General features: G+C 40.7%; 1 protein-coding gene across 1 annotated transcript in view; it reads right to left on the reverse strand.

The window, feature by feature from the left end:
• LOC307261038 (roundabout homolog 2-like) overlaps window positions 1-23,237 on the reverse strand; it is a gene marked incomplete at its 3' end in the record, with an annotated part of 92,473 nt that extends 69,236 nt beyond the window's left edge. The window contains exons 1-2 of the mRNA XM_080041475.1: window positions 23,121-23,237; window positions 18,794-19,120 (exon numbers count right to left, since the gene is read on the reverse strand). Coding sequence (XP_079897601.1) covers window positions 18,794-19,120; window positions 23,121-23,175 — 382 coding nt within the window. The 5' untranslated portion in view covers window positions 23,176-23,237. The remainder of the gene's footprint in view (window positions 1-18,793; window positions 19,121-23,120) is intronic.
• Between the last annotated feature and the right edge of the window lie 2,419 nt (window positions 23,238-25,656).

A 25,656-nucleotide genomic window follows, 5' to 3' on the forward strand; every position in this document is an offset into this window, starting at 1 on the left:
CACACATACAAAGCATAGGCACAGACACAAATACACTGGCACATACACAAACACACAATCACAGACACACACACACACACACACACACACAAATATGTAAGCAAATAAAGATTCCTGCAAATACCACTTGCTGAAACCTTTCCTTCAACTTCCAACACTAAATTTAAATGGCATCCCTTTAAAAAAAACTTACTTGCAATAGTTCAGTCCCCAAGTCTCATGATCTTTTGCATGGTAAGCAGATTTTCAGAGTTACGATGTAAGAAAAGACACATTTAAGAGCGAGCTGAAGATGATAATACAGGGAGAACTTGTGTAGAGGTTGATTTAAGGAGCTAATATGCATGGTGGTGAACTTCTTTTTTTATGTGGGAGAGGGTGTGTGTGTGTGTGTGTGTGTGTGTGTGTGTGTGTGTGTTTTAGTGTCTGCTCTAAGTGTCTCCGCTTGCACACATATTACACAACGCGCATATACTGTACGTTAATGCGCGAGAGTTAAAGCGTTCCCCAAGGAGTGCTTTGTGGCAACGTGTGCTATACGGAACAGACAAAAGTAATTTATGGATAAAGATATTTTTCTTTTGGCCGGCTTATTTCAGAATCCATTAAGATTAATTAAGTGTTGCTAAATGCGGTGCTATAGAGTTCAGATTCCGCGGATGCATTCTAATCATTAGCTCACTAGTTTATTCTGCCTGCTAAACAGCTGCTAATAGCAGGCAGAGTGAGGCCGGGACCAGAGTGTTCCAATGATTTCGAGAACAGCGAGTACGATTGGTTGGATGGTGAATTAGTGATTTAGTACGTCCATTGCAGCGTTAATGTATAAGCTGTGGTGTGTGTGTGTGTGTGTGTGTGTGTGTGTGTGTGAATGTAAATCTCAATGCCGCCCACATCGACGTAGAATGCACCTGTCTATGCTTGTTAATCAAAGGCAGGGGGACAGAAGAAGTGAGACAGAGAGAGGAGGCAATTAAACACTCTGTCATCAAATATTTGGTTTGTTTTTGGCAGGAAGAGGGCATTAAAGGAATGGCAGACACTAGCCAAGCACGTTCAGCCTACATCCTATCCACTGTGTTATTTCAGAAAGACTTTCCACAAGCAATTAGCGCCAATCAGGGATTTATTGAGCAAACATAGAAGTCGGAGGTTCGTTCTGGGATTGTTCTGTTTCAGCATCCGTCCTCTAAGTCCAATTAAAACATCACTGCCTGTCCTTTCACTGTAAATGGGTGTGCATTTCACAAGCACAGGTGTGCATAATGTGTAGTGTAGGTTTGCATGTGTGTTTGTATTACACAAGGCAGTGCATGTGTATGGATTAACTCTCTAGCATCACTCCACAGTTCCATGGAAACTGAAAGAAAACAAGCTTTAGAAAAAAGTGAGTAGGCGTACCTTGAGTTGAGATTTCTTTTGAAAACTGCCTCTGCAAAGGTCAACCATTTTAACAAGGTTATGTTTGCAGTTCTACATACTTGTTTTTTTTTTTTTTACTGTTCATTTAGCTCAGTATGTGGGATGTCTTTTTATTGTTCTGGATGTTATATGAATGATTCATTTCTTCATTTCTCAAGGGAATTAAACATTTCCTCCACACTGACCAAGATCTGCTCTTGAGAGCAGCTGTTAGAAGAGAAGAAACAAACGGACTGCCAACGCAACTGCTCTCCAAATGATATGAAATAATAATGAGCAAAATAAAAATAGATTAAAACAAATAAAGAGTTGGTACGGTAAAATAAATCCTGCTGCTCACACAGTATTAAGAAACAACAGAAACCATTTGGTGCATAAGACCAGGGATGTAGTTCTGTGGAATTGTGGTAAAATGTATTTCACCTTCAGAATGGACAAGAAATCTGCCCCTGACGATATGCGGACGGCTTTGATTTCACTGTTCAAATGTGAGAAGCAGCTACAAGTCTGATCAAACAAAATCCAAGCATCAGATCACATCAAAATGATACAAAGCAGGGCTACGATATATAAGTCACTCCATTGCAAAATATATTTTGAATTCAAACACTCAATTTCTCTGGATTATTATTTTGGTTAGTTATAATGTTCCCTTTCCTACTCAGCTTTGGCAGGATTATAAATGTTTCTATGTCTATTAAAGTACTAGGTATTTATGAACTTTTAAACTTAAGACGTCTGTGGCAGTGTGGCTCAGGGCACTCAACTAAGTACCATATTTCAATAAACAAATCAAATATTTTTAATATTTAATGAAAACCGTGACGTAATTTAATAAAATATGCAAAAATGAAAACAGATAAGAAATAAATTCATATTTGATGTTGAAAAATGTCCTGTGTGTATGACTGCACCAGGATATAGTTGTATCTAAGTAATGAAAGAAGCTGGTTATCTGAGGCAACCGGAACCAGGCTGGGGAGAGTTAGGAAAGGGTCTCTTTGAACTCAAACTAACTTTTACTCTGAATTGCAAATTCTATGACTATTACTGCTGTCTCTACCACTTCAGTCAGCCTTTTCCACGCCACTCTCAACTTTTGCTGAGAGTTTTGGACAGAGAATAGTAGGCAAAATGTATTAAGAAAGTCCAAATATGGAGGGTGATGATTACATTACATGGATAAAAAAAAGTAGTCCCTGTCTATTAAATTATGTCAAGAGTATCTGGAGCTCCTGTTGCCCCAACATTGACATCCTACATTTAATATATACATTTTTTTTTTCCTGGAGTCCTCTGTAGTAATGCATTTATCTTTATGATCTTTTTATTCCTCCTTTATCTGACCAATAGCTTATATTTCCACTTTAACATAAGGTAGCTGAATTGCTTGAATGATTTATGAAAGATTTATGGAACCCACTATATTTGCCAACTTAAAACACCATGTGCTTGTCCTTTTAAAATGCATTTTTGCACTTTGGTGGCCTAGATAAATTAAACTTTGATCAGCCATGATGTACAGTAAGAGCACGGCACACTTATCTTGATTAAGTTTTGTCTATAATGTCATTTTGGCCAGCAGAAGATTTTCCGCCACAGTTTTATGATGAACTAACTGGTGGCCTACTACTTCCTAATCAAGCTAATACATTGGCAAGCGCAGGCTTTGTCCACTATAAGAAATAGACAACAATTGCACTTGAATACACTGAATTGTATGTGGACATTCATTTGATCACAGATAAAAGCACCCCATGCTTTATTAGATATATTCCAAGTCGCAACTCAAAACTGAAAAGCAGAAAAATCACATTTGTCTCCAGCCTATTTATTGTCCTCCTTTTCTATTCCTTTTAGGTATTGTTATTTCAGCACACAGTGAGCAAAGCAGGCTGCTAAATAAATACATGTCTTTAATCCACACAAACAGTGCTTTTTGGCTTATTAAATTACATGAATGGAGCCCCGAAAGACTATGTACCTGCATTCCTTCCATAAGAATGGACATGTAACAACTGTTTCTTCACGTGGATGATATATTAGATTCTTAATTGAAAGAAATATTAAAAAGCCTTAGCACTTACATGTCTGACTCTAGTATAAATTAAGAAATACTATGTCTTAGGTAGCTCAAGAGAATGAAAGCTAATACCCCAGGTTCTCCAGCAATAGTCAAAAGAGATATTTCATTTTAAAATCCACAGAACAGGCAAACAACTAAAAAAATATAAAATATAAAATATAGCCAAGAAGTATATCCCCAAAAGATCTAATCGTATTTAGATCAGCAATACCAGTTGATGGGTAGGTCAAATATGTCATTAAATATTGTTGCAAAGTATAGTTTTCCAAATACAGAGTCAAATGATTTGTTACTCTGTAGCAGGTGCTTTAGACATTGCACTATGGAAAAACTTTTGAAAAACCGTTGCTTACCAAACTTGAATGTGTTTAGGTGAGAAAGTAGGATTTAAATTTGGACATATCCTCACAACACCTTTCACAAATAGTTGACATTATGTTCTAAATTTTTTCCTATTTCCCTGAGAATTGTTTACCACAGTACTGGCAATGAAAGAGACAAAAAAAATGACTTGTCACCCTTTTGTCATTGGTATTAGTGTGAGGCCAGGATCACAGCCATAGCCCGGGGCAAGGCTAAAAGAACACTGCTGACCATAAATTGCTTCATCTGTTGTTGGCTACGGAAGCGTATGTTATCCAATGGGGTAGAGGAAGGATGCAGGCAGGCAATAAAATACCAACAATCTGATTGTTTCGGGGGCTTCATGACCCCTTGTGACAACAGCCTCCCCGTCCAACATCCTTCACAGGGAAATGATGAGGTGTATGTGTGTCTCTCTACTTTATATGCATTTCTGCACACTCTGACAGAAAGCTGTCAGCTATGGGGGCTTGAGCGATTTTTTCCACTGGCATCCATGGAGAAAATCCCGCTCGGATTCAAAGCCCAGCTTTTTTTCTGATGTGTAAGAGTGCTGGAGACAGGCCTAGCAGGTTTAAGCAGATTAATTAGGGTGTAGCGAAGACTGTGAAGGAATCACTCTTCCATCCACTGACATACAGCTTTGCATACAAGGCAAGTCCCCTGAAATGTGCACACTCCCACCCGCATCTCGGTCTCAACTCTGACATACACAAATATATTGCCTGACACACCACACACAGACACCACACACACACGCACACACACACACACACACACACACACACACACACACACACACACACACACACACACACAGACACACACACACACACACACACAGAGGAGACACTCTTGGGGGCAGAGGCTGCCATGCCCCCATCACATCCTCTCTCTCCAGGGTTATACCAATAATCATACCCTTCCCTCTTACCCTGAATGTATTTATCCTTTCTGTTTCCGTCCCGCTCTGTTTTTTTTGCTGAGAACACATTTCCCCTTGTTAGTGCACTTGCGAGAAAAAAAACTACTCTACTTTGAATGGTTTCAACTTCTTGTTGACTGGATATAGTATTCATGTAGTTGTCCACGAGATGACAAAAAAAAATATATCTTGACGAGAAAGAAACAGACAACACAGGGATTATGCTGCCCTCCGGTTGAACTGGGAAGTCGGAATTTTCGAGTAGAAAGTTGGAACGCTCCATTGAAGTCGGAATTCCTACTCGGAAACTCTGACAAACCTCGCCAACCCCAAATTCAACATTCAACATGGGTGCTCATCACGTGAACAGCAGTGAAACATTTGATAATAGAACATGTGAACTACTTCTGTAGATATGTGAAGAGGCAAATGTCAGTGTGCCTTGTGTAAATTGACTAAACATTGAATTAACTGAACTTAATTAACTTAAAGGAATACTTCACCCATACGGAACCGGCGTTCTATCATTATAAAATCACTATTATAATATAATGAATTAGGTTTTTCTTCCCTCAGTCTTCCCTCAGTCTTCCCTTAGCCCAGCTGTCCTATTAATCCTAACCCTACATTTTTCTTACTGTGATGTCACAGTAAGACAAATTTAGGGTTAGACAGTGAGACCATAAAACACTCTTTCTGCCTTTTCTCAGGCTAGGATGAACCAATTTCAATTTTTTTTGCACATTTATACTAAATGGGATCTCAGAGTTCAATACACCTTCATATTCCCACCGGTGAAGTAGGTTTTTAACTATTTTTTTTGTCACATTTAATCGCCTGTACACATGGTACTGCTTATTTTCTATTTATAGACATGCTGCTACGATACGTGTATGCACAAAATACAACATACAGTGTGCTAACAATGTCTAACATAAGGCAATTGCTAAAGACGAACGTTCATGCTTTCATGTAATTTCCCACACAACTCAGCAGTGACGTCACTCCCAGTTCTGACTTCAGTCTTCCAAAAAAAAGGGAAGGCAGCATGAGCAGGTGTGAAAGTTGTGCATTTTAAATTTCCAAAGTGATGCACGACACCTAATGGAGATTTTTTTTCCGTGTAGCAGACTGCTGGGTGTTGCTCACGAGAAAGTGAAAATGAACCCATCCAGACTCAAAAACAAAACTTGTTATTCCTTCAGTACTTTGTGTGAACGCCCATCATCCCATCTCATCTCACTGCACTGATTGTTATTGAAGAAAAGACAAGGGCAGAAAATAGAACTGCCCCCGCCCCCCTTTCACACACACACACACACACACACACCACCATCAACACTCCCTGAATCCTCATCACCATCATCATTTTCATCATTACAAAAAATATGACCGAGAGCATAATCCCCACAATGCCGTGCAAACGTCGACGTGAGTTAGCGTCAAGGAGACACAAGAGAGATATGCATGCATCATCTGGCCAGGAGAACATCACTTGTGGGGAGACAGCCAGAGGCCCTAAGGAGGGAGGGATGGGAGGGGGTGGGGGTGAAGAGGAGAGTTTGAAAGGGAAGGAGAAGTAAGTCTTACAGGGTGCACAACGACAGAGGAGGAGAGAGTCTAAGGCAAAATATTAGGGATGAAATGAGCACATGCAGGCAGACACATTGTAATACAGAGGCAATCAGAGAAAATGGAGGCATAATATCCCGGGCGCTGCATAATCTACACAGATTCAAGCATAATGCGTAATCTCCACAGGTTCAACAATGCAACCATGTGCCCTAATTCTCAGCCAATTACAAAGTGTGTGTGTGTGCCGTCGTTTGGTCGGGTACTTTACATGTGTTTCGCGGGTATGGATTTCGACTATACAGTTTTGAACGTGGGAGTGAATTTAGGATTTGGTGGTAGTAGTAGTATCTTCTCAAAGGGCCGCAGACAGCTGGGGTCCCCCATGCATGCATGCAGAGTCCCTCCCCGTTGCCTTCTCTATATACTCTAATGCCCTTCACTGACCAGATTAAAGCCCAGATGACAAAATGCACAAAGGCTGGTAACATCTGTTGTGGCACACACTGTCCAGCCCTCCCTTCCCTTCACGCAGAGCTCTCAGTTGGTCACTCCTCGGTTTCCTGTCCCCGTGCGGACAACATCTGCGGCAATGGACTAGTGCACATTAACCAGTGGAGCATGAGACCAAGCTAACCCACTAACCATGAGAGCATTATCCTGTACACAGAAAACACACAAGAGCAGTTCTAAAACTATATACCTTCCACACTGTTGCCCTTCGATTCAATGGATGTTACCTGTATGTATCCTTTTTATAGCCTGGCTCGATAACAGTGACTCATTCAAATCAGACGTTTCGTGATGGATATACATTTGGTCTTGGTAAGGGCTGTTATCTTGTGACATCGGTATATTCCCAGTACAAAAGGGTTTCTGTGAGGAAAAGGGGAAAAATGGGAAATGACAAAAGTGTTGTGTCTCCCGTGTTCGACCAAATGCAGACCTCGTGCAACAAACACTTAACCGTGTTGTGTCGACGTGCCCCCAATTCAGACTACAGTTTCCAAGTTCTTACCGTATATACAGCAACCAAGCAAGTCTCTTTGATTTGAAATAAACACTGGTGGTGAGAGGAAGAGCCTGTCTCAAAAGTACAAGTCAAAAAAAGAATTCACTTCTACACCGAATGCAATTACACGGTATGCCATCTTTCATAGTGAACTAGTGTAAAGTGTCTTTAAGTAAGTAGTTAAGCTCATACAGGCCCCTTGTAGCTCCCGCCATGTGCTTCCTATCACTTGTAATTCCGATAAGGCATTTCTACAGCTGCAGTGAAGGATTTAAGAGTCCTTACAGCGTACAGTAAATGAAGCATAGTATAGCAGTGCACAAAATTACATGAGGAACCACATCCGTAATAACAACCAAGAATCTAAAATGCGTTTGTAAATACTGCCAACAAATGAAGCAAATATCACAGCTAAAGGATCACAGAACACACGGTCGGTCTGTGGGTTTGGAAAATGAAACCAAATAACAAAATGTATGAGTGTGTTGAAGGGACTTGATTGATGCAGCAATCTAGGAAGGACAATGCTATGGGAGTATGAAAGGTGCCAGGAGAATGTGAGGCCATAAAAGGCAGAATAAAAAAGAGATACAATTGTATGTGGTGTTAGGCAAATGAAGGTTCTGATTAGTAAGGTGCGCAGTGCAGAAAAGTTAGCAGCTGATTTATTATCAGACACATCACTTGAAGCCGGTGACACTGGCTCTAAATCTGACATCCAGCCCACCCCCTTTGCCCTTTGAAACACCAACGGTAACTATTGCCACAATCAGACACGTGTCAGCGGGGAAGGAATTGTATTCTGCTGCCTTATTGCACTTACATCCTGTACAACGGTGGAGAACCCACACCGGTGTGCAGCACTTTGAGGATGTGTTTGAGAATAGTGATCAGTCTGCCTTGTGTAGAGCATTTATTGATGGAATAACCTGACCCAGGTTAAAGGCTTGAGGAAGCAGATGCTTGAGTGTGTAGGTATAGGCATGGGGGGTTGGATAAAAGGAAAGATACTACATTCAGCAGATTTCATGAATTAATCAAACTTCCGGATGTTCCCCCATTTCCTCTTCACTCACTGAGGTGTACAGCGGGGAAGTCTGAAGTCATCCTATTGCTTCCCTAGTTGGGGCACTCTCCACTTTCTTGTGAATCAGAGAATATACCACAGATGGGGCTTGTCTACGATTCATGGGCCAAATTGATGTGATAGAGGTGAAGGAGAGGACAAAAGGATGTCTGGAACGTGACACTTAGCAGTTAGAGCAGCGGCTTTGGCCTAGATTGGTGGAATGTTGGGTAGGCAACATGAATAATAAAGCAACCGCAGAGCCCCTCTGGCTGGCTGGCTGGCTGGTGGATGTTCTTCACTCACATCACCCCCAGCCCAGACTGGAGACCCACCTAGGGGAGTGGATAAGCTCACTCAAATTAGTTGTGGTACACCATTGAAAATGTAAGATATTTTAACCCAGTATGTGGCTTCCAGTTCAGCTTAGTATACCAGGTAATAATGCAGAATACTACATTATAATACAACTGCTTGTGAATGCGCCACAGGCCCTGGAGTTGTTTTTGTTTTTCCATTAGTAGCAAATCTGCCTTTAAGATGCCCTTCTACCCACACACCAAGACAAATCTTTATGCAGAGATTGCACATCAATTGCTGCATAGCAACAATTATGAACCATTATCATTTTGCTGAGAGACACATGACTTGGCTTCGTCACACTCAGATGCACACACAATTAGACCACTTACGCACAGACACACATATATATGTAATACGAGCACACGGGCATGCTTGCGGTCTGTTTGATTAGTACTAATGTTCTCTTTTTTTTCTGATTATACTCCCTTTGTGCATACTAATATTGATACCAGACTTCATGGTTATAAAACGTGGCTGAATGTGACTTTCAGAAAACAGAAGGCTCCACCCAGCTGCAGTTTTTCCATGGATGACAGCAGCAATAAGTTACAGCTGGACCAGTAATAGTGTGAAGGCCTCATTCAAGGTCCGCTAATGGAGTAGCTTAAGCCAGCGCCAACTCATCTAAAAGGAGATGTATGGCCATATTTCAAATACAAATGTTGAAACACGACTGCGTTGAATTATGGCCGATAATGTACTGTGTACGGCATCACAATATGCTACCTAAGGAAGGTATGGCGGTGCGTAGCGTGGTCTTTGCCAAGTCCCAGACAAAATATGTACGAACAAAAGAAAATTATAAAATGTCTCTGTTAAGCATAACATAGCATGTTAGACTTTAAACATATCAGGCAGTTACATATTTAAAACACCTGGATACATATTTTTTTCCTCACTGTATGCAAGGCGCTGTCTGTCAGATAGCTGGCAGCTTGAACCCTTTCATACTGTTTTGCTGGAAGATGTTCAATCTACGGGCAGGCAACCCCAGGCAGAGAGGAATATTTGGTTTATTCATTACAGGGATCCTCAGTCAAAGGCTATGACAGGTGCACGGGAGCAGCTTGACCCAATAGGATCTTTATCAGAGTTTTGCAAGTGACTTCCTAAACACAACTGCTGTTAAAATAATGAATGGCACTGGCTTTCTGTTGTCATTGGACTGGAGTTGAAAGTATATTCAGCCCTGTCTAGTTTCAATTGAGACATGCATATTTGAGTTGATAATGTCATGTCTTGCATTTCATCGGGGACCTACACTGTTTAATTTAGAAAATTAATTTTATTTTGTAAGACTTCCACTCAAATCCCCTAACTTGATGATGCATTTAATAAAACTGTACAGCAAGATGATTCTATTATTTATATGATAGTTAAAGACAAAAAAACAAACGATTTGAGCAGAACATTGAACCTCAACAGAAATATTTAGTTACGTATACATCTATAGTTTTTTTCAAGATATTTTTTGGGCATTTTTATGCTTTTTTATTGATAGTGTAGAGACAGAGTTGAAATGGGGCAGAGAGGGGAGTGACATGCAGAGAACGACCACAGGCTGGAATCGAACCCGGCTCCGCTGCTGGCCGAGGCCCATGGGGGGACGCCCTACCAACTGAGCTAAGGGCGCCCCCTTATATATCTATAGTTATTGTCATGGAAAATTGCTCACCAAGAAATATTATTCATCATAATTTCCAATGATGGAAATGATCATTTCTTCCTTGATGGCCGAAAGAGATGTACTGATGAGTTGGCATATTATTGAAATTGGAACTCAAATTACATACACATCATCTTGTAGGAGAGAATTGTAATGAGTAGAATTATTATAAAGAAATATGAGAAATGCTAAAGTGCTAAATGGAGACCTTTAAAATGAAAAGTCAAATTCAAATTGAAGTCCATTGCCAAAGCATCACCGCCAACTCTAATTGATGCCAGATATGAAGATGAATGACATGAATGACATGACTTCCTAAAAGCATTTAACAGGGCATAATGGAAAAACTCAGTCGCCACTTCATTAGGTACACCTGTCAAACTAATGCAATACAACAGTCCCCCAGTAAAAGCTATCTTCAAGAAGCTCTTGTTGTTCAATGTTTGGTGACATTGTTGTGAACGTGTTATTTCAATTATATATGTTTATTACTGAGGTCATGGTTAAAGTTGGTGTTCTACTATACTACTTTGTACTGAGAGGGGTTTTTAATGTACATCCACGAGGGAAGAAGGATATTAGAATACACCAATTTAGCTTACTCTAAAATGTAGCATGTTGTGCTTTATATTGAATTAACACATACCTACAGCTGTTTCTAAAATAAAATAATCACAAAGCTCCAACACAGTTAATCGAGTTAGTATGCTTCTTCACACCAGGCATATGTTTCTTCCAACCAACTGTAAGAAAGTGCACCAGAGCTCTTAAAGGTGTTTGCATGGTCCAATTAACACCAGATGCTAGCCCTTAGCTAACTTACCCAGCCTCGTAATGCACAGACCTCCAAGGAGGGAGCATGGTCCAGTTAGCACCAGATGCTAGCCCCTTATCGTCTTCAGCCAAAAAAATATGCATACATTAGTTCCACTTGCTTGCCTGGCCCTCTTTATATTTGCAATGTTATAGGTATTAGCACAACTTTAATAGAGGGAAATAAATCTCCAATATGACTGTCGTTGTTCTATTATTGCCTCACACTGGTACAAAGACCACATAACAAAGTGTGAAAACAAAGACACTTCCTGAGCTATTCAAACGGTTGTGTTGCCATTTCATCAGTGATATCACAGGCAAATAAAAAAGCTATTATAGCCAACCACAACCATGCCAGCAATTTCAGCTAGTGTGCACCAATTGTGTGTGTGTGTGTGTGTGTGTGTGTGTGTGTGTGTGTGTGTGTGTGTGTCTCCATTGGGATTCTACTGCTCTAAATGGGGTGAGTACACAGATGGAAGTCAACTATAGTATACATTATGATACATTTGACTTCATGTGTTAAATAAAAACACAGAGTTGCAACTGAATCAGTCACAAAAACACATGCAGCAAACAGCTCGCTATCGTCATCTGTCATCATGATTCTATTATATTCAGCCCAATACACCTCATTATAGCAGGATTAAAGTTATTCTGAAAGCAACATGCTAACCTGTCAACGGTGAAAACAACAGGTCTTGTACTGTAACTGTTATTTATTTGGCAAATCAATAAAAAGAAGATAAATGTTAAAAGCCTTTTTGTGTTTTTGTGGTGTGACTCTAAACAAGAGCTCCACATGCCCAGAGTTGCCAAAAGTTCAACTCTGTCTGAACACATAAAAGCTCTAGGGGCACAGCAGATTTTCTTTCCTCTGCTGCCTAATTGTAAGAGCTCAGGGTTTTGTCTCTTCTCCCAACAGCCCTGTCAACAACAGTAAATGGGAGATACACCAAAAAGGCTAGCAGTGCTTATTACTGACCACCCAGAGCAACACTATCTGATTAAACGGATAAAACTAGCCACGACATAAACAACAAACATCAAGCTGATAAGGAACATTAATTGGGCACGTGGACCTTCGGGTAAAATTTGGGATTTTTGCTCCGTTTAATGCTGTGTTTTGATTTGCCTTAACATATCTGCTGAGAATGGTTTTGTGTGGCTTGCTGGCACACAAGAAATTCAAATCTGATTATGTGCTGCAAAATGCTAGACCGTAACAAAAAAATGTGATCAGAGATATGGGCTGATGGGGGTGGGGTGGAGGATTGTGATGTACCGCACTTTTTTCCCAGGCTTTTTAAAGAATAATGCTCTTGAAGTGCAGGTCTATTGACAGCTTAACGCGTCTTAGAAGTTGGGTATGTGAGCTTGATTGATAGCTCTTTAAACCACAAATCCGACTATTGTAGAAACCCATCAAACCCATATTCGGAAATACGTGCTTAACCTTATCATGAAGGGGGAAGCTACTTGATGTGAAGTTTGCATACAGCATCTCTAAAATGTCACTGATTTTGCCCAATAGGGCAGTTTTTGTGCTTTAATGTGTCCATTAGGTATCAGCATTATTCCGCTTTAGTGAAATGGCCAAATGCTGTTTCGCTCCCATTTATCAAAACCCAGAACACCACAGATTAGACACTATGTAGGCTAATTGTGTTTCCGTCGCATCACAATTGAAACAGTATTAGGCAACTGATCAACTTAAATCAATCAGTATACACAGTCTTTATAACATCGACATATGAAAGGGACTGCCAATGGTGAAGGTGTACAAATGACAAAAATAATGAAAACTTACACTCAATACCTCAACAGCTGAGAAATATCAGTTCTAATCAGTTGCATTAAAAGAAAACTCCATACCAGCTTAACTAAAGGAAAGCAAACAGGGGATAAGTACACAGGGGGGGCTGTTGGACTGGCAACAGATGGTGTAATGTGGCCAACCTCTCTACTCACAGAAAACATTGACAATCTGCCTGGGAACACACAAGCACTGGCAGGCACTAACTTTGGATGTTGTCAATGGATAAGAGTAAATTGCACGATAAATGGCAAATTGCCACTTTCCAAAACACCAGAGAGTGCCTCCCAGTAGACACTCTACTGAACCTTACTGTAAGTGCTGTACTACATTTTTCAAAGCTATAGCGCTAACTAGGCGCTTCATAATATTGATGGCTGACCACAACCTCATTTCTGGTACCACAAATCAACAAATAACCTACCCAGAACCGAGGCCTAGATCTACTGGATGCTTGACCAAAACACACATACTTTTTTGTATCCACAACCCACTTGGTGTATGCAAGTTGTAAAGCAGAAATAGGGAGATGGGGATACATTATGCAAGTTAGGCTACTATTGTTTGCTGTGCATAATCTTCAGTCCTGGATGACTCAAAATAATACCACTTACGAGAACACAGTGACACACATTAAATGAGGATGAGGATGTTCTCTCAACAGACAATAGGCAAGGCAGAAGCATGTAGGCCAATTTTTGATAATTTTCTGGGAACCTTTATGGTCTGAATTGAATAATGTTAATTACTCTATAAATTCACATTCTGCTTTTTCATAGGGTATTTTGCATTTGTTCAGAGTTGAGAACTAATCATATTAGTTAATCAACTAGTGTTCCAAATTTGAATCCGTCCTTGCTCTTTTTAATGAACAATCAGAGATGTGCAGGTAGCATATTCTTTTTGCTGTTGTTGCTGCAGCAGAATATTTCAATTGTGAATGTATATCAAATGAATTGTGTTGGCAACATGTGCAAAGGCAATTAAACTCTAGGCAAGTTGTTAAAACAAAACAAAAAACAGCACTCTCTCTCATCATTAATTCAGCGAGTATACTGGGAGTAGACTTTTTGAAGTTCACCAAGATCAAGAGAGCGGTGAGTCACCCCTACTGAAACAATCTAACTGACATATCTATTGCATTATCAAGAAACTGATATAGAGCTGCTATACCCTTCTGACAAAAGACAAAACCACACAAAATCAAACAAAAACAGTTTCTCATATACCCCTATCAGTATTTAGCCATGCTTCAATGTTAGCTATGTTGGCAGCATGGCTCTATGGATCTCAATGTACTTTGGTCGGCTCAACAACTTAACATGGATTGACCGTGACAGAAATTACTAATGCATTTTCTTCTTGCACCATGCATCCGACATTTTTGCTTCCAGTGTATACTGTGTGAGGTATTTCCTCTCCATTTACATGACAAGCACTTGTAGCCTAGTAACAAAATGTGTTTAAAGTTATGAGTTATTTATGACATGCTCCTTTTATGTGGAATCTTGGCTCGGAAGCCACAGCTGTACTTCAAAGAATGAATCTAAAGCCCTATAATTCAACTCTTTCTACTAACATGTCAAATAAATGTCTAGTATTTTCAATTTCTCATCAAAATAATTACCCCAATGCACTAACAAAACACGATCCAGACGCTTGATTTATTTTAGCATTGTGGCTGCGTACTTTGGCTGCCTGTAAGCAGGGGAGGATTTAATTGATGATTGTCTGGCGGAGTGACTATACTTCTAATTCACTTAGCACAGTCGAACAGAGTAGAGAAGGGGAGAGAGAGAGAGAGAGAGACACATCTTGCTCTTGAGTTTTGCACTAATGAACACCCTTGCATCCGCCGCTGCCGCCCCTCCACCCACACCTCCCTTCAACACATCACTATTTATGTCTCTCTTCTTAATAGTTGGAGGGAGCTCTTTTAATTCCATCAACAGCCACTCACTCTTATGATTAGTGCCAGTCCACTGGTGGTGGCCTGGAGGTCACACAGTTGTTAGTGGCTCAGCTGTATATAGCATCTGATAAACAGACTGTAGATTTGAAAGTCTGTCTCGGTGGTTGGCCATTGCGCGATTGACAGCAGGTGACTGTTGTTGATTATTAAAATGACATACATGGGTGTGAGAAACGAGTGGCATGCTGCAACAGTATACGAGAAAAAACACAATCAGTCCTTGTTTATCAAGCGCAATAATACAACACCTTCTAATAATAAACAGACATGGCCTCATTGTCTGCTAGAAAATGGCTGGTGTTATCATTTGTATCAAACAGGCCCCCTGACAAGACTGTGCAGGAAATAAAAATTTCAACAAGGGTGAGACTACTTCACCTTTGTGCCTAGAGATGGTCTATCAGCGGATACAGTGTGGCCTTGGATCAAATGTTCTTATCCCTAGTTCCCCTTTATTTTCTTTCTTTTCAGTGTGAGAAAAAACAGAATTATTTTCAAGGATTAGTTCAGCCATTTGCAACTAAAGCATGCTACGTGTTCAATGTAAACCAGCTACCCAGTAAATCCTCCATTCTGTTAAATATGTACAGTCTGCTCAAAGTATGAAATAATTATGCCATTGCTTATGGAAATATGGTAATTCTGTTTTAATGGACATCACAATTGTGTTGAAGGGATAAGCCTGAAGGGAAATTATTGAACACATAAAGAACAAGCGTAATTGTGACAAATAACTTGAAAAAGTAACAAATGTGTTGTTGAATAAATCAAAAAACAAGATGAAATACATACTGTACATGGTAGGCTTAACCTCATTAGAAATGATGGGTGTGTTTTGACATGTTTGTTTTGGTGTAATCTACTTTTTCCCTATCTCACCTCTCAATAGCCAAGTTAGAAGATACAAACCAACAAAAGACAATCAATATGATTTTGCAAGGTCACTGTCCATTGATTTTTGGTTATGAGCAACACTGTGCAACCTGAATGCAAAATCAACTATCTCGAATGAAGTGTTTCTTTAAAAAAGCTTGGTTCATTTATAAGACAAACAAATGCTATGAGGTTTTGTTATTTGCTTGTGCCCAGCTGCCAGCTGCAGTTTTTGTCTGGCCTATCTACACAATTTACATATTTTAAGCTTTGCTACCATCTCAAGTTGCTTGAAGTGTTGGAATGAATAATGCCTCTTCAAATACAGTCAGACAGAAGCTCATAAAATGCACAACGAACCATCCCCAAAATTGAGCTTTTACAGCACAAAAGTACTCAAGGGAGCGGGAACAGCCCTCTAGTTAGCTACATTTGCAAAGAAGCCCACTGGTTGAGATGCAATGCAGAAGACCATTAGACAAATGCGAGGGGCTGTGTGTGTGGACTCGGAAGTCCACAAGGAAACAGGCTATTATTTTTTTTTCATCGAGGCTCACTCTCAGAGCATCCCCACAGCACTTTCATCTACCCGCTTGCTCCCACCCGCAGCCATCGCATGACAACTTTGGCCGCGGCAATACTGGCAGGATCCTGCAGCCCCTGAAGGACTCATGCGATTATCCATCCCTGTAGCCATGATATTATGATTTACACAAAGAAAAACTAGAAGCTGCCTTGGTCCTCTTTTATTTCGGGTAAGAGAAGCTCCAGAAGAAAAAAAACCTATCGACCCTATCGTCTGCACAAGAGGAGATAACATGGCACAAAATAGATTAGTGTCTGTTATTTCAACTGGCAAAAACACAAGACTGTTATGACCTAATTTGTGGGTACAGTGAGCAAGATTGATCTGGTTGTAGCTTCACAATATTTACATTCATGAAGAGGTTTTAGCAAGGATTCAAAAGCTATTCAGTATTCTATGATACATTCAAGGCTCAGGGAGCGTAAATAAAAGCACATTCCAAATGTACTTCATATTTATTTGCAACAGTACTGTATACTGTGTTTGTTATTGTACACCTCCATATGCATTCATTGCTGATACACAAGTAGCATAACTCTCTTGAAAAAAACTAATTTTAAATAATAATTGCAGCTTCTACACTTACAATGAACGTGACAATTAATGGGAAAATGTATTCAGAATGCCTCTTTGAAAAAATACAAAATGAGCTTTATTATATTTAAGGAGAACCGGAAAATCCCCCTCCACCCCCCAAACAAATCACTCTGACACGGTCATTGTGTTCATAAAGTCGGCTTCTATTCAGTCAAGGGAATCTGTGGAGCGGCTAGAACATTTGTCTCTTGACACTATAGCGACAGTTTTGGGTCTCTTGGTTTCATTGCGAGAGACAATTATTCACCATCTTCAAATGCTACTGTAAGGTTCAGGATTTGCAATGTAAATGTGACATATTGCACAGGGACACTGTTATAGTAGCTTTGGCACTAGGTTGTAATCAATTGCCTGTACTAATAAAAATAAAACACAATGAATCATTTTATGCAAAAAAAAAGCCACATTTTGTATTCTTTAAATGGAACATAAAAAACACGCATTACCATTTGTATGCAGAGCCCTCTGAAATACCAGCATCTCCTTAAGCATAAATATTTCCAGGATGCTTCACCACTATTGATTTGAGGGAAAGGAGGGGAACAAGTAGACAATAGAAATGCAAGTGCCTAATATGGAAAATGCAAGAAGACAAAGAGAGGATGTCTGGACTGAGATTATGTCTGGAACTAGTAGCTATTATGTTCAATGGTCTCCATATTCCTATGATTTCCCCTCATAGCCAATCACAGTTCTAAGGCCAGTAACAGAGCAACACAAGTCACAATGTTGACGCCAAACTGTAAAGACAATATTTCTGATGGGAAGAGGTCCCGCCATTTTCTAATAGAACAATCTACAGTACATTTCATAGTGAAGTCATTAGGTCCTATTTTGTTATTCAAAAACATCTCATCAATGTGTACTACATACCCATGAGAATGAGAAACAGAGAGCAGGAGAGACGTGTGTGTGTGTGTGTGTGTGTGTGTGTGTGTGTGTGTGTGTGTGTGTGTGTGTGTGTGTGTGCGCGTGTGTGTGTGTGTGTGTGTGTGTGTGCGTGCGCATGTTTTTCTGTGTGTGCGTCTGAGCGTGTGTGTATCTTGTTCATGGCAAGAAATCAGCTCAGTTTAGCACATAATGGAAATGCGAATGGCCCAGAGCGCTTCTCTCCCACACAGGGAGAGAACTGGCTGGGAGCAGGCTGCATCTTTCCAAAACCAAACAGTGAAAGGGAGTTAGCTAGGTTAAAATCCTGCCCCCTTCTTCTCCCGCTCCCCGGAGCCATTCACAGCTCGGCCCATACATTACTCAAACAGGTCATCCAAACAGGTCTTTCCCTAGCAGTCTGAAAAACATATTCACACACATATTTGCACACATGCTGTGCACACGGCTAGGCACACAGACACACACACACACACTTGGAGGTTCAGTGGATAGGTGATGTTTCTCATATTATGACAGATGACATCTTATATGTGGATCCTTTAGCACAAAAGCCCCCAAATATGTCATGCCTAATTTAACAAAGGCTCTACCTTTCTCAGATTCAACCTTTTTACACATTTTCATTCACTCCACTAAAGGTTACCAACCAACCACGACACATACTGTAGGCCTATAACGCTTCTTCCATTCATGCAACACAGAGATTCCTCTAGCCAGGGCCAGATAACTTTGTGTGCCCATAGGCGATATGAAAACTAAAGCCTTACGTGCTACTTCCAGAGATGCGTTCCGGCTCACGGCCTCTCCCAGGTAGTTGCGGGCCACACACACGTAGCTGCCGTCGTCTGGCTTGCTGCGTCTGCCGTGGACGATGCGTAGGAAGAAGAGGGAGCCGCTGGGCAGCAGCATGCGGTGGGAGCGGGGGTTGTCGCGGTCCGTCTCCACACGCTCCCCATCTTTGTACCATTCCACCGTGGGGCTTGGCCGGCCCTCCGCCTTACAGTTGAGAGTGGCCGGTTCCCCTTTGGACACAATCAGGTCAGAGGGGTGCTCCACGATGCGGGGAGGGGAGTCTTCCTGCCGAAGACGAGACCCTAAGGGGGGGAGGGAGAGGAGAAGGGAGTCAAAAGTCACTATACATATGTAGCCATAATATTTGCACACACATAAATAATTGAACACACATTTAAATTGTGATGCCGCAGCAGCAACAACGGTATGGTTGGGATAAATCCACTAACTATGGCCAGACAGAGTGCATCCTACAGAAACAGAAACATAAACGTAGTCAACAGAAAATCAGAGCATAAAGTGCAACGCAAGAACTGCAAAGGAGCGTCCACTTACTGCCAAGGATCATCAAGAATAAATAACCAAATCCAATTACCATTACCTTACCATTGCTGAATAACAGTTTAAAAAAAGACATACAGAGATATCGAGTCATATCTCTGGAAAAAAGGAAAACGTAAATGTGTTATCTATCTCTTATTCATATTATTTTGCTCTGTATTTTGCAACTGGAGAGTGAGTAAACACTAAATGTACTCACGATTGGTAGAAAAAGAACTTCTAAAGTATAATTGCATTACAGTCCTTGAAAGGGAAGTTGATTGGTGGCAGGTTCTTACTGGCTGCCAGCACTATACAATGTGTTATTACACTCAGGCTCGCATATTTACTTTCACAGACAGGAGCAGAGGAGTGATTACATCTCATTAGCTTTTTCATTAACACGTTCCATCAAAAACTGACATCATCAAATATATGTTGTCTCAGTGGATGTAAGAACAGCGACGGCTGCATAAGATTTTCCACTTTGTACTGTAATAGTGTGTATATGCAAAGTGTACAATGCACTTTTCCTCCGAGAAGTTGCTAATCAATCCTTAGCAAATATCTTGAGGATGCCTTACTCAGAATACCCACATAGGAATAGCGTCATCATTTCTGTAACGGCAACCCAGTTAGCAACCTTAACTCATGCTCATTCTATCCATGGTATTTGGCTGCATGATTCTCAAATTCCACCTCTAAATGTCACAGGGAAATGACCCAAATTTAGTGGCACTGTTTTGTGTTTACAGACATGACAGCATTGCAACTCTAATCTGTGTCATGGTGTATGAGCACATTAGAATGTGCGTTGAAAGGTCTTCCTTTTTTTTGCATGGAAACAAACCTATAATGTGATTTTGGAGTCACTAAAACGGACTTTTTGGATTGTTGTACGGTGAAGAAATAAATACGCTACAAATAAATACAAATTATGAAATAAGGTCTTCTCTCCTTTTGCCTATGATGCTGACGAATAACACACATTGCAAAGGCAGCCAGGATGATTGGCTGCTACTAACACAACAAATGGAAAAAAAAAGCCGCACAATATGAGTAATAGTGATGTGACAGTCTATAATGTTAAGAGGTTTGTTGACAGAAAAACAGCATTCCATTAGCTGGCGGGAACACATCAAACCGTGGTGATATATTATGTTTTAAACATGCTTTTAAAAAACCCTGTACATATTATTTCCCTTCTTGTTTAAGTCGCATTTGTGTGGTTCCACAATCACGCACAAACAAACGCTTTCACAGCTTGTGAAAAAACTGACTTATTTTCTAATTGGTTGCCCCATTACCCCAGTCTCCATTGTGGCTAATGCAGCGGGTTTGGGACTTGTGCTGTCAGACAATGGAATTGGAATGAGATGATTTAGATTGTGGGTGGCTCAGTGGTTGGTACTGTCATCTAACAGGAAGCAGGTCCTGTGGGGTCCTGTCAGTCTGTTAGCTCTGGACTAGCAACCCATCCAGGGTGTGTGTGTGTGTGTGTGTGTGTGTGTGTGTGTGTGTGTGTGTGTGTGTGTGTGTGTGTGTGTGTGTGTGTGTGTGTGTGTGTGTGTGTGTGTGTGTGTGTGTGTGTGTGTGTGTGTGTGTGTGTGTGTGTGCCATGCTTTCTGCTCAATGCAATGCATGCTCCAGCACCCCATGACCCTGGATATGAATAATTGGGGATAGAAAATGAATACATGGATTGACGTTTTGAATTATTATTTTTTTTTTATATCCGAGTCCTGAATTAAATGTTGGCATTTGTACAGCTGAATAGCCCTGCATAAAATAACCAGCTCAGGTTATAAATATGAATGATAAATTGGCTCAAGTCTGAAAAATAAGTATGACTGGTCAAAATACATTTAGAATATATTTTTTGGGGAATTAAATGTGGCTTATCTGAAGCATGAAAGTTCATGTACACTCTGGTCTTTGTCTCTCTGCCAGTGTCTCTCTCCGTTTATGGGGATCTGTCCATGGTGCTGAAGCTGAAGGTATTGCAGAATAAGCTGTTGTTCCACATCATGTTAGGGCTTGTAAGCTGGGACCACTCTAATAAAAGTCACTTTGAGGTGACAGCAGTCTACCAGAAGAGTTCAGAGGAACTCAAGTTTGGCTTATAGCCCAAAACAAGCCATTAGATTGTCAGGCAAAGAGCACTTGTCAGTCAAGGCCAGTCCAGGTCCTGATAATTTGAACATCAGTAATATTGATTAAAGACTTACATATAGATAAAATACATGCTTGTGTTATACATTTGGTATTGTGCCCTGACTGCAAAGTCTCAGTAGTATCCTCTAATAGATTGTGGATTACCAACAGCATTGCTACAGGCATAGTCAGGCAGGCACCATCAGTGCTGCTTCTTACATATGTTGGAACTACTCAATCAAAAATGCTGAAATGTTCATTGAGCTACCCCTTTGCACAAGCTATAACATACCAATGCAATGATTTTGTTGAGACTGTCTCAAAGATGTGTTGATCAACCTCTATGTATTTAAAGCTGGGTGGACAACACTTTAGAGACACAGTTCAGCAGTAGCCCAGTACAAACCACACTCTCCACCGTGACCTTAAAGTCTAATCAACACATCCCTGGAATCATGTTCCCAAACCAGCCAACTGATCATAATAGGCTTCACACAAATACAGAAGGATTAATTGTGGAGCCATTGCAGTGCTTTAGATTACACAGTTGTGTTGTACCACACAAACTGGCAACGCAGTATATGCCAGTGTCCTGAAACCACCTGAATCCACACCCACTTTAACGTGCTGATCACACCTGCATTCAATTTACTCCACTGACACAGATGTATGTTCTATGTGCTGCAGGGGACCAAGTAGTACAAAACACTATGTGATAAGAACTGCACTCCCTGTCAAGAATTGTAGGTATCTGAGGTGCAGCTACATTTCAGTTGGACCATTTATTGTTTGAGTAACCTGTAGGCGCAGCAGCCAGGGATACATTTGTTCGGGCTATATGAGTAAGCATCTTCCCTATGGCACAAAGGTATTTCATCTACAGCATGTTCAGTTAGCTCCGTTATCTGCTTGAACAACCTTTTGCTCCAGGCCACTTAGGATATGACCCACGATAGGCATAGGTATAATACAGCATACAGTAATACATTGAGCACAGTCTGATAACATTTACGGTTTTCAACACTTCAAAATGAATACACAAGTACAAGACAACCAGTATATGATATCTAGGGCTGGCAATTGATTATAACATCAATAATCAAGGGCCTCTTTTCTATAAAATTACCAAAAAAATAATAAAATAAACTTTAACTGGACTCAATTTTTAATGCCAGCACACGTTTTCAAACCACAGAAGAATACTTGCAATGTTACAGCTGCCAAGGAATGTACTCAAGTAACAAATGTGTTCAATTAGGGCAGCCTTCATGAATAAATAAGCAACTTTAGTCTACCTCAGCCATAAAAATAGTTGGCCTGGTACACTATCATGAATCAAGAATGATTGAACCAAACCAACTATGATATGGCGAATTAACATGGTGCATTTACGCATTTTGAGCACGAATTTAGGAGAAACCACACATTCACAGTAGGCTACACAATGTGAGATACCATAGCCTACACAGCGTATCTTTGTGTTGCACTTGGAACTGACAAAACCATGACTGGAATGCGCTTCAGGTCACAGCCCAGTGTTTTCTTTTTTCTAAATGTGAGGCAAGACATCATTTCAACCATAACGTTTAGTAATATTCATAAACTTACCGTCGGTTTGGGTGTATAGAAGTCCACAGAGAAACAAATACTGTAGAGGACCCATTCTGGCATATTGGCCCCGTATAAGCTATCGGTGCATGAATTCCTCCTCAAGCAAAAAAAAAAAAAAAAACAATCAATGAAGTCAATCAATCCTGTTCTCACTTGCGCCACTTTTTGGGCAATTAGCTGTGTCTAGTTTAGTGAACTGGAACAACCGAAACGAGCTATTTCGCTGGACGCTGGAAAAGGAACCATTCGCGTGTCCATTCTTCCTCTCCAAGAGCGCACCAGTATAAAGCAGTAGTGGTCTGTCTGTCGACTCGCAGACACGTTGGAAATTTCTGCAGTCATCCGATTGCAAACATCACCGACGCCCTGAGCCACTCCAGTTACCGACGGTTCCCCTGGTCCGAAAGCATTTCTTTTGGACACTTTTTATTTTATTTTACCGGGTCCGACCGCAAGCGAACGCATTCATCCCTCTCCTCGCGCGGGACAAGTTGAGAGATGAAGGGTGGAGAAATGTGGGGATTCAGTCAGAGAGGTGAGTAGCTGCACGGTGCAGAGAGACAGCACAGCCCCTCCTCTCCACTCTCCACTCTACTCCCGCTCCCAGCCCTGGAAGTGAGAAACTACCCGGCGAATATCACACGCACAATAGGATCTGAACACGAACAGTAGCACTTCTGGACTAGTATGTTGATAAAGATGCTCATGTGTGTTTATTTTAATTTTATTTTGTTCTGCCTATGTGTGTGTGTGTGTGTGTGTGTGTGTGTGTGTGTGTGTGTGTGAGAGAGAGAGAGAGAGAGAGAGAGAGAGAGAGAGAGAGAGAGAGAGAGAGAGAGAGAGAGAGAGAGAGAGAGAGAGAGAGAGAGAGAGAGAGAGAATGTTACACAAACAGCTGTTACCTTCAATTACTATAGACTCTTTGCAGCATGATCATGTAAATGAAAGTATATGCTGCTCTGGCTGTATTGTTTCCTCTACTTTCACTGTGTTTTGTTTCTAACATCAGGACAATGCCATGTGTACACACGTGAAGGACTGTCTATAGCCCTTCACCAGGTTTAGTTCTACACATTCACTAAATCAGGAAAACAAAAATCTAACTATGATGGATGAGACAGCCCCAGGCCAATGCTCTGGTATTCAACATTGTAACTGTAACTTGAGATACAATAGATTTTGTCACTGGAGCCATTTTGTTTATTTTTGTATGCCTCCTGTGTCTTGAAGATCTGATCTCACACTGCCAATGCATCATTCCTGTGATATCAATTCTGTATAATCTTACTCCAGTTTCCATTCTATAGACATGTCCCTACACCATTATGTCAAATCATTTAAAGCCCCCCAGTTTTTCCTATAGGTGGTATTTTATTTTTCAGGTTCATGTTTGAAAGAGCTATTACAAAAGGAGCACAGCTGTGAAGAAATGGCACTTCATTCCTGCCCACTGCCTGAGGTGCTTACCCTGCCCTGTCATCAATACTGCTCAATACTGTCAATAGCATTATAAATGCAGTGCCTCGCCGTGAGACGAGAGCGAGATGGGGCTGCATCAGGTGCTATTGATCCAGGGGGGTGAAATTATAGCATTTTTGGCACTGTGTTCACAGCAGTAGATCGAATAATAATTGTGGACGATGGGTAAATTGAGCCGGTATGAAGGGGGTGTAAAGTGAACGCAATCATTTAAAATTGGATGGAACTCATCCATCAGAGAATGCTGTTTTTCAATAGAATGTTCCTCTCCGGTTGTTTCTTATGACAGCTCAGTTCACGGTGGTGTGAAGACCTCTCCCCTCTCGGCATCTTTTTGTTTATGCTTCAACAGTAAAAGCCTTTTTTTACGAGACGAAAGTGCTGGAATATATAAGTGGCATGAAAAAAAAAATACAAGTTCTGTATTTCAGTTCCTGAGAAAAAGCAAAGTGCAATGGAGGATGTATTTAAGTAACCTGTCACTGATTGCTTGTCAAGAGTTTATGCGGAGGGATACCTTGCACACGTCCTGTCCTTTCACAAGTGCGAGGAGATAATAGATCGGCTCTTGGAGAAATTAATAACTTCACAAAAATCCATCAAGGTGAACTTTAATGACTTGGGAAGGAAACTTCAAGGACATGGGAGTGCTAATTGTACCAAATGACGTAACGCACAGTAATGTTGTTATTCATCATTAGCAATATCAATCTCATATCTCTTCACATAAGACAGTTGGGAGGGTGAGTAATAAACATATTAGCTAAAGCCAAAGTTATAATGTCAGTGCATAAATACAAGACTGGTATTAATATATGATCTATCTCGACTCCAGGAATTAATCTGCATCATCCAGTGACATTGTCGCAGTCAAAAAGTTATAGACATGAAGTATGAGACAGTATGAGCACCACTGTGTATGTTGAAAGACTTCAATCAGATACTAGTAGTTGTCGCTAGTGTTCAGTTGTGCCAACAGACACACTACATCTAACACAATGAGAGGTTTTAGAGTCAAACGTTAACGGTGTTTGGATTCCTTCAGTCCCTTTTC

The sequence above is a fragment of the Ammodytes marinus genome, assembly GCF_949987685.1.
Source record: "Ammodytes marinus genome assembly, chromosome: 14".
Lineage (NCBI taxonomy): Eukaryota > Metazoa > Chordata > Actinopteri > Uranoscopiformes > Ammodytidae > Ammodytes > Ammodytes marinus.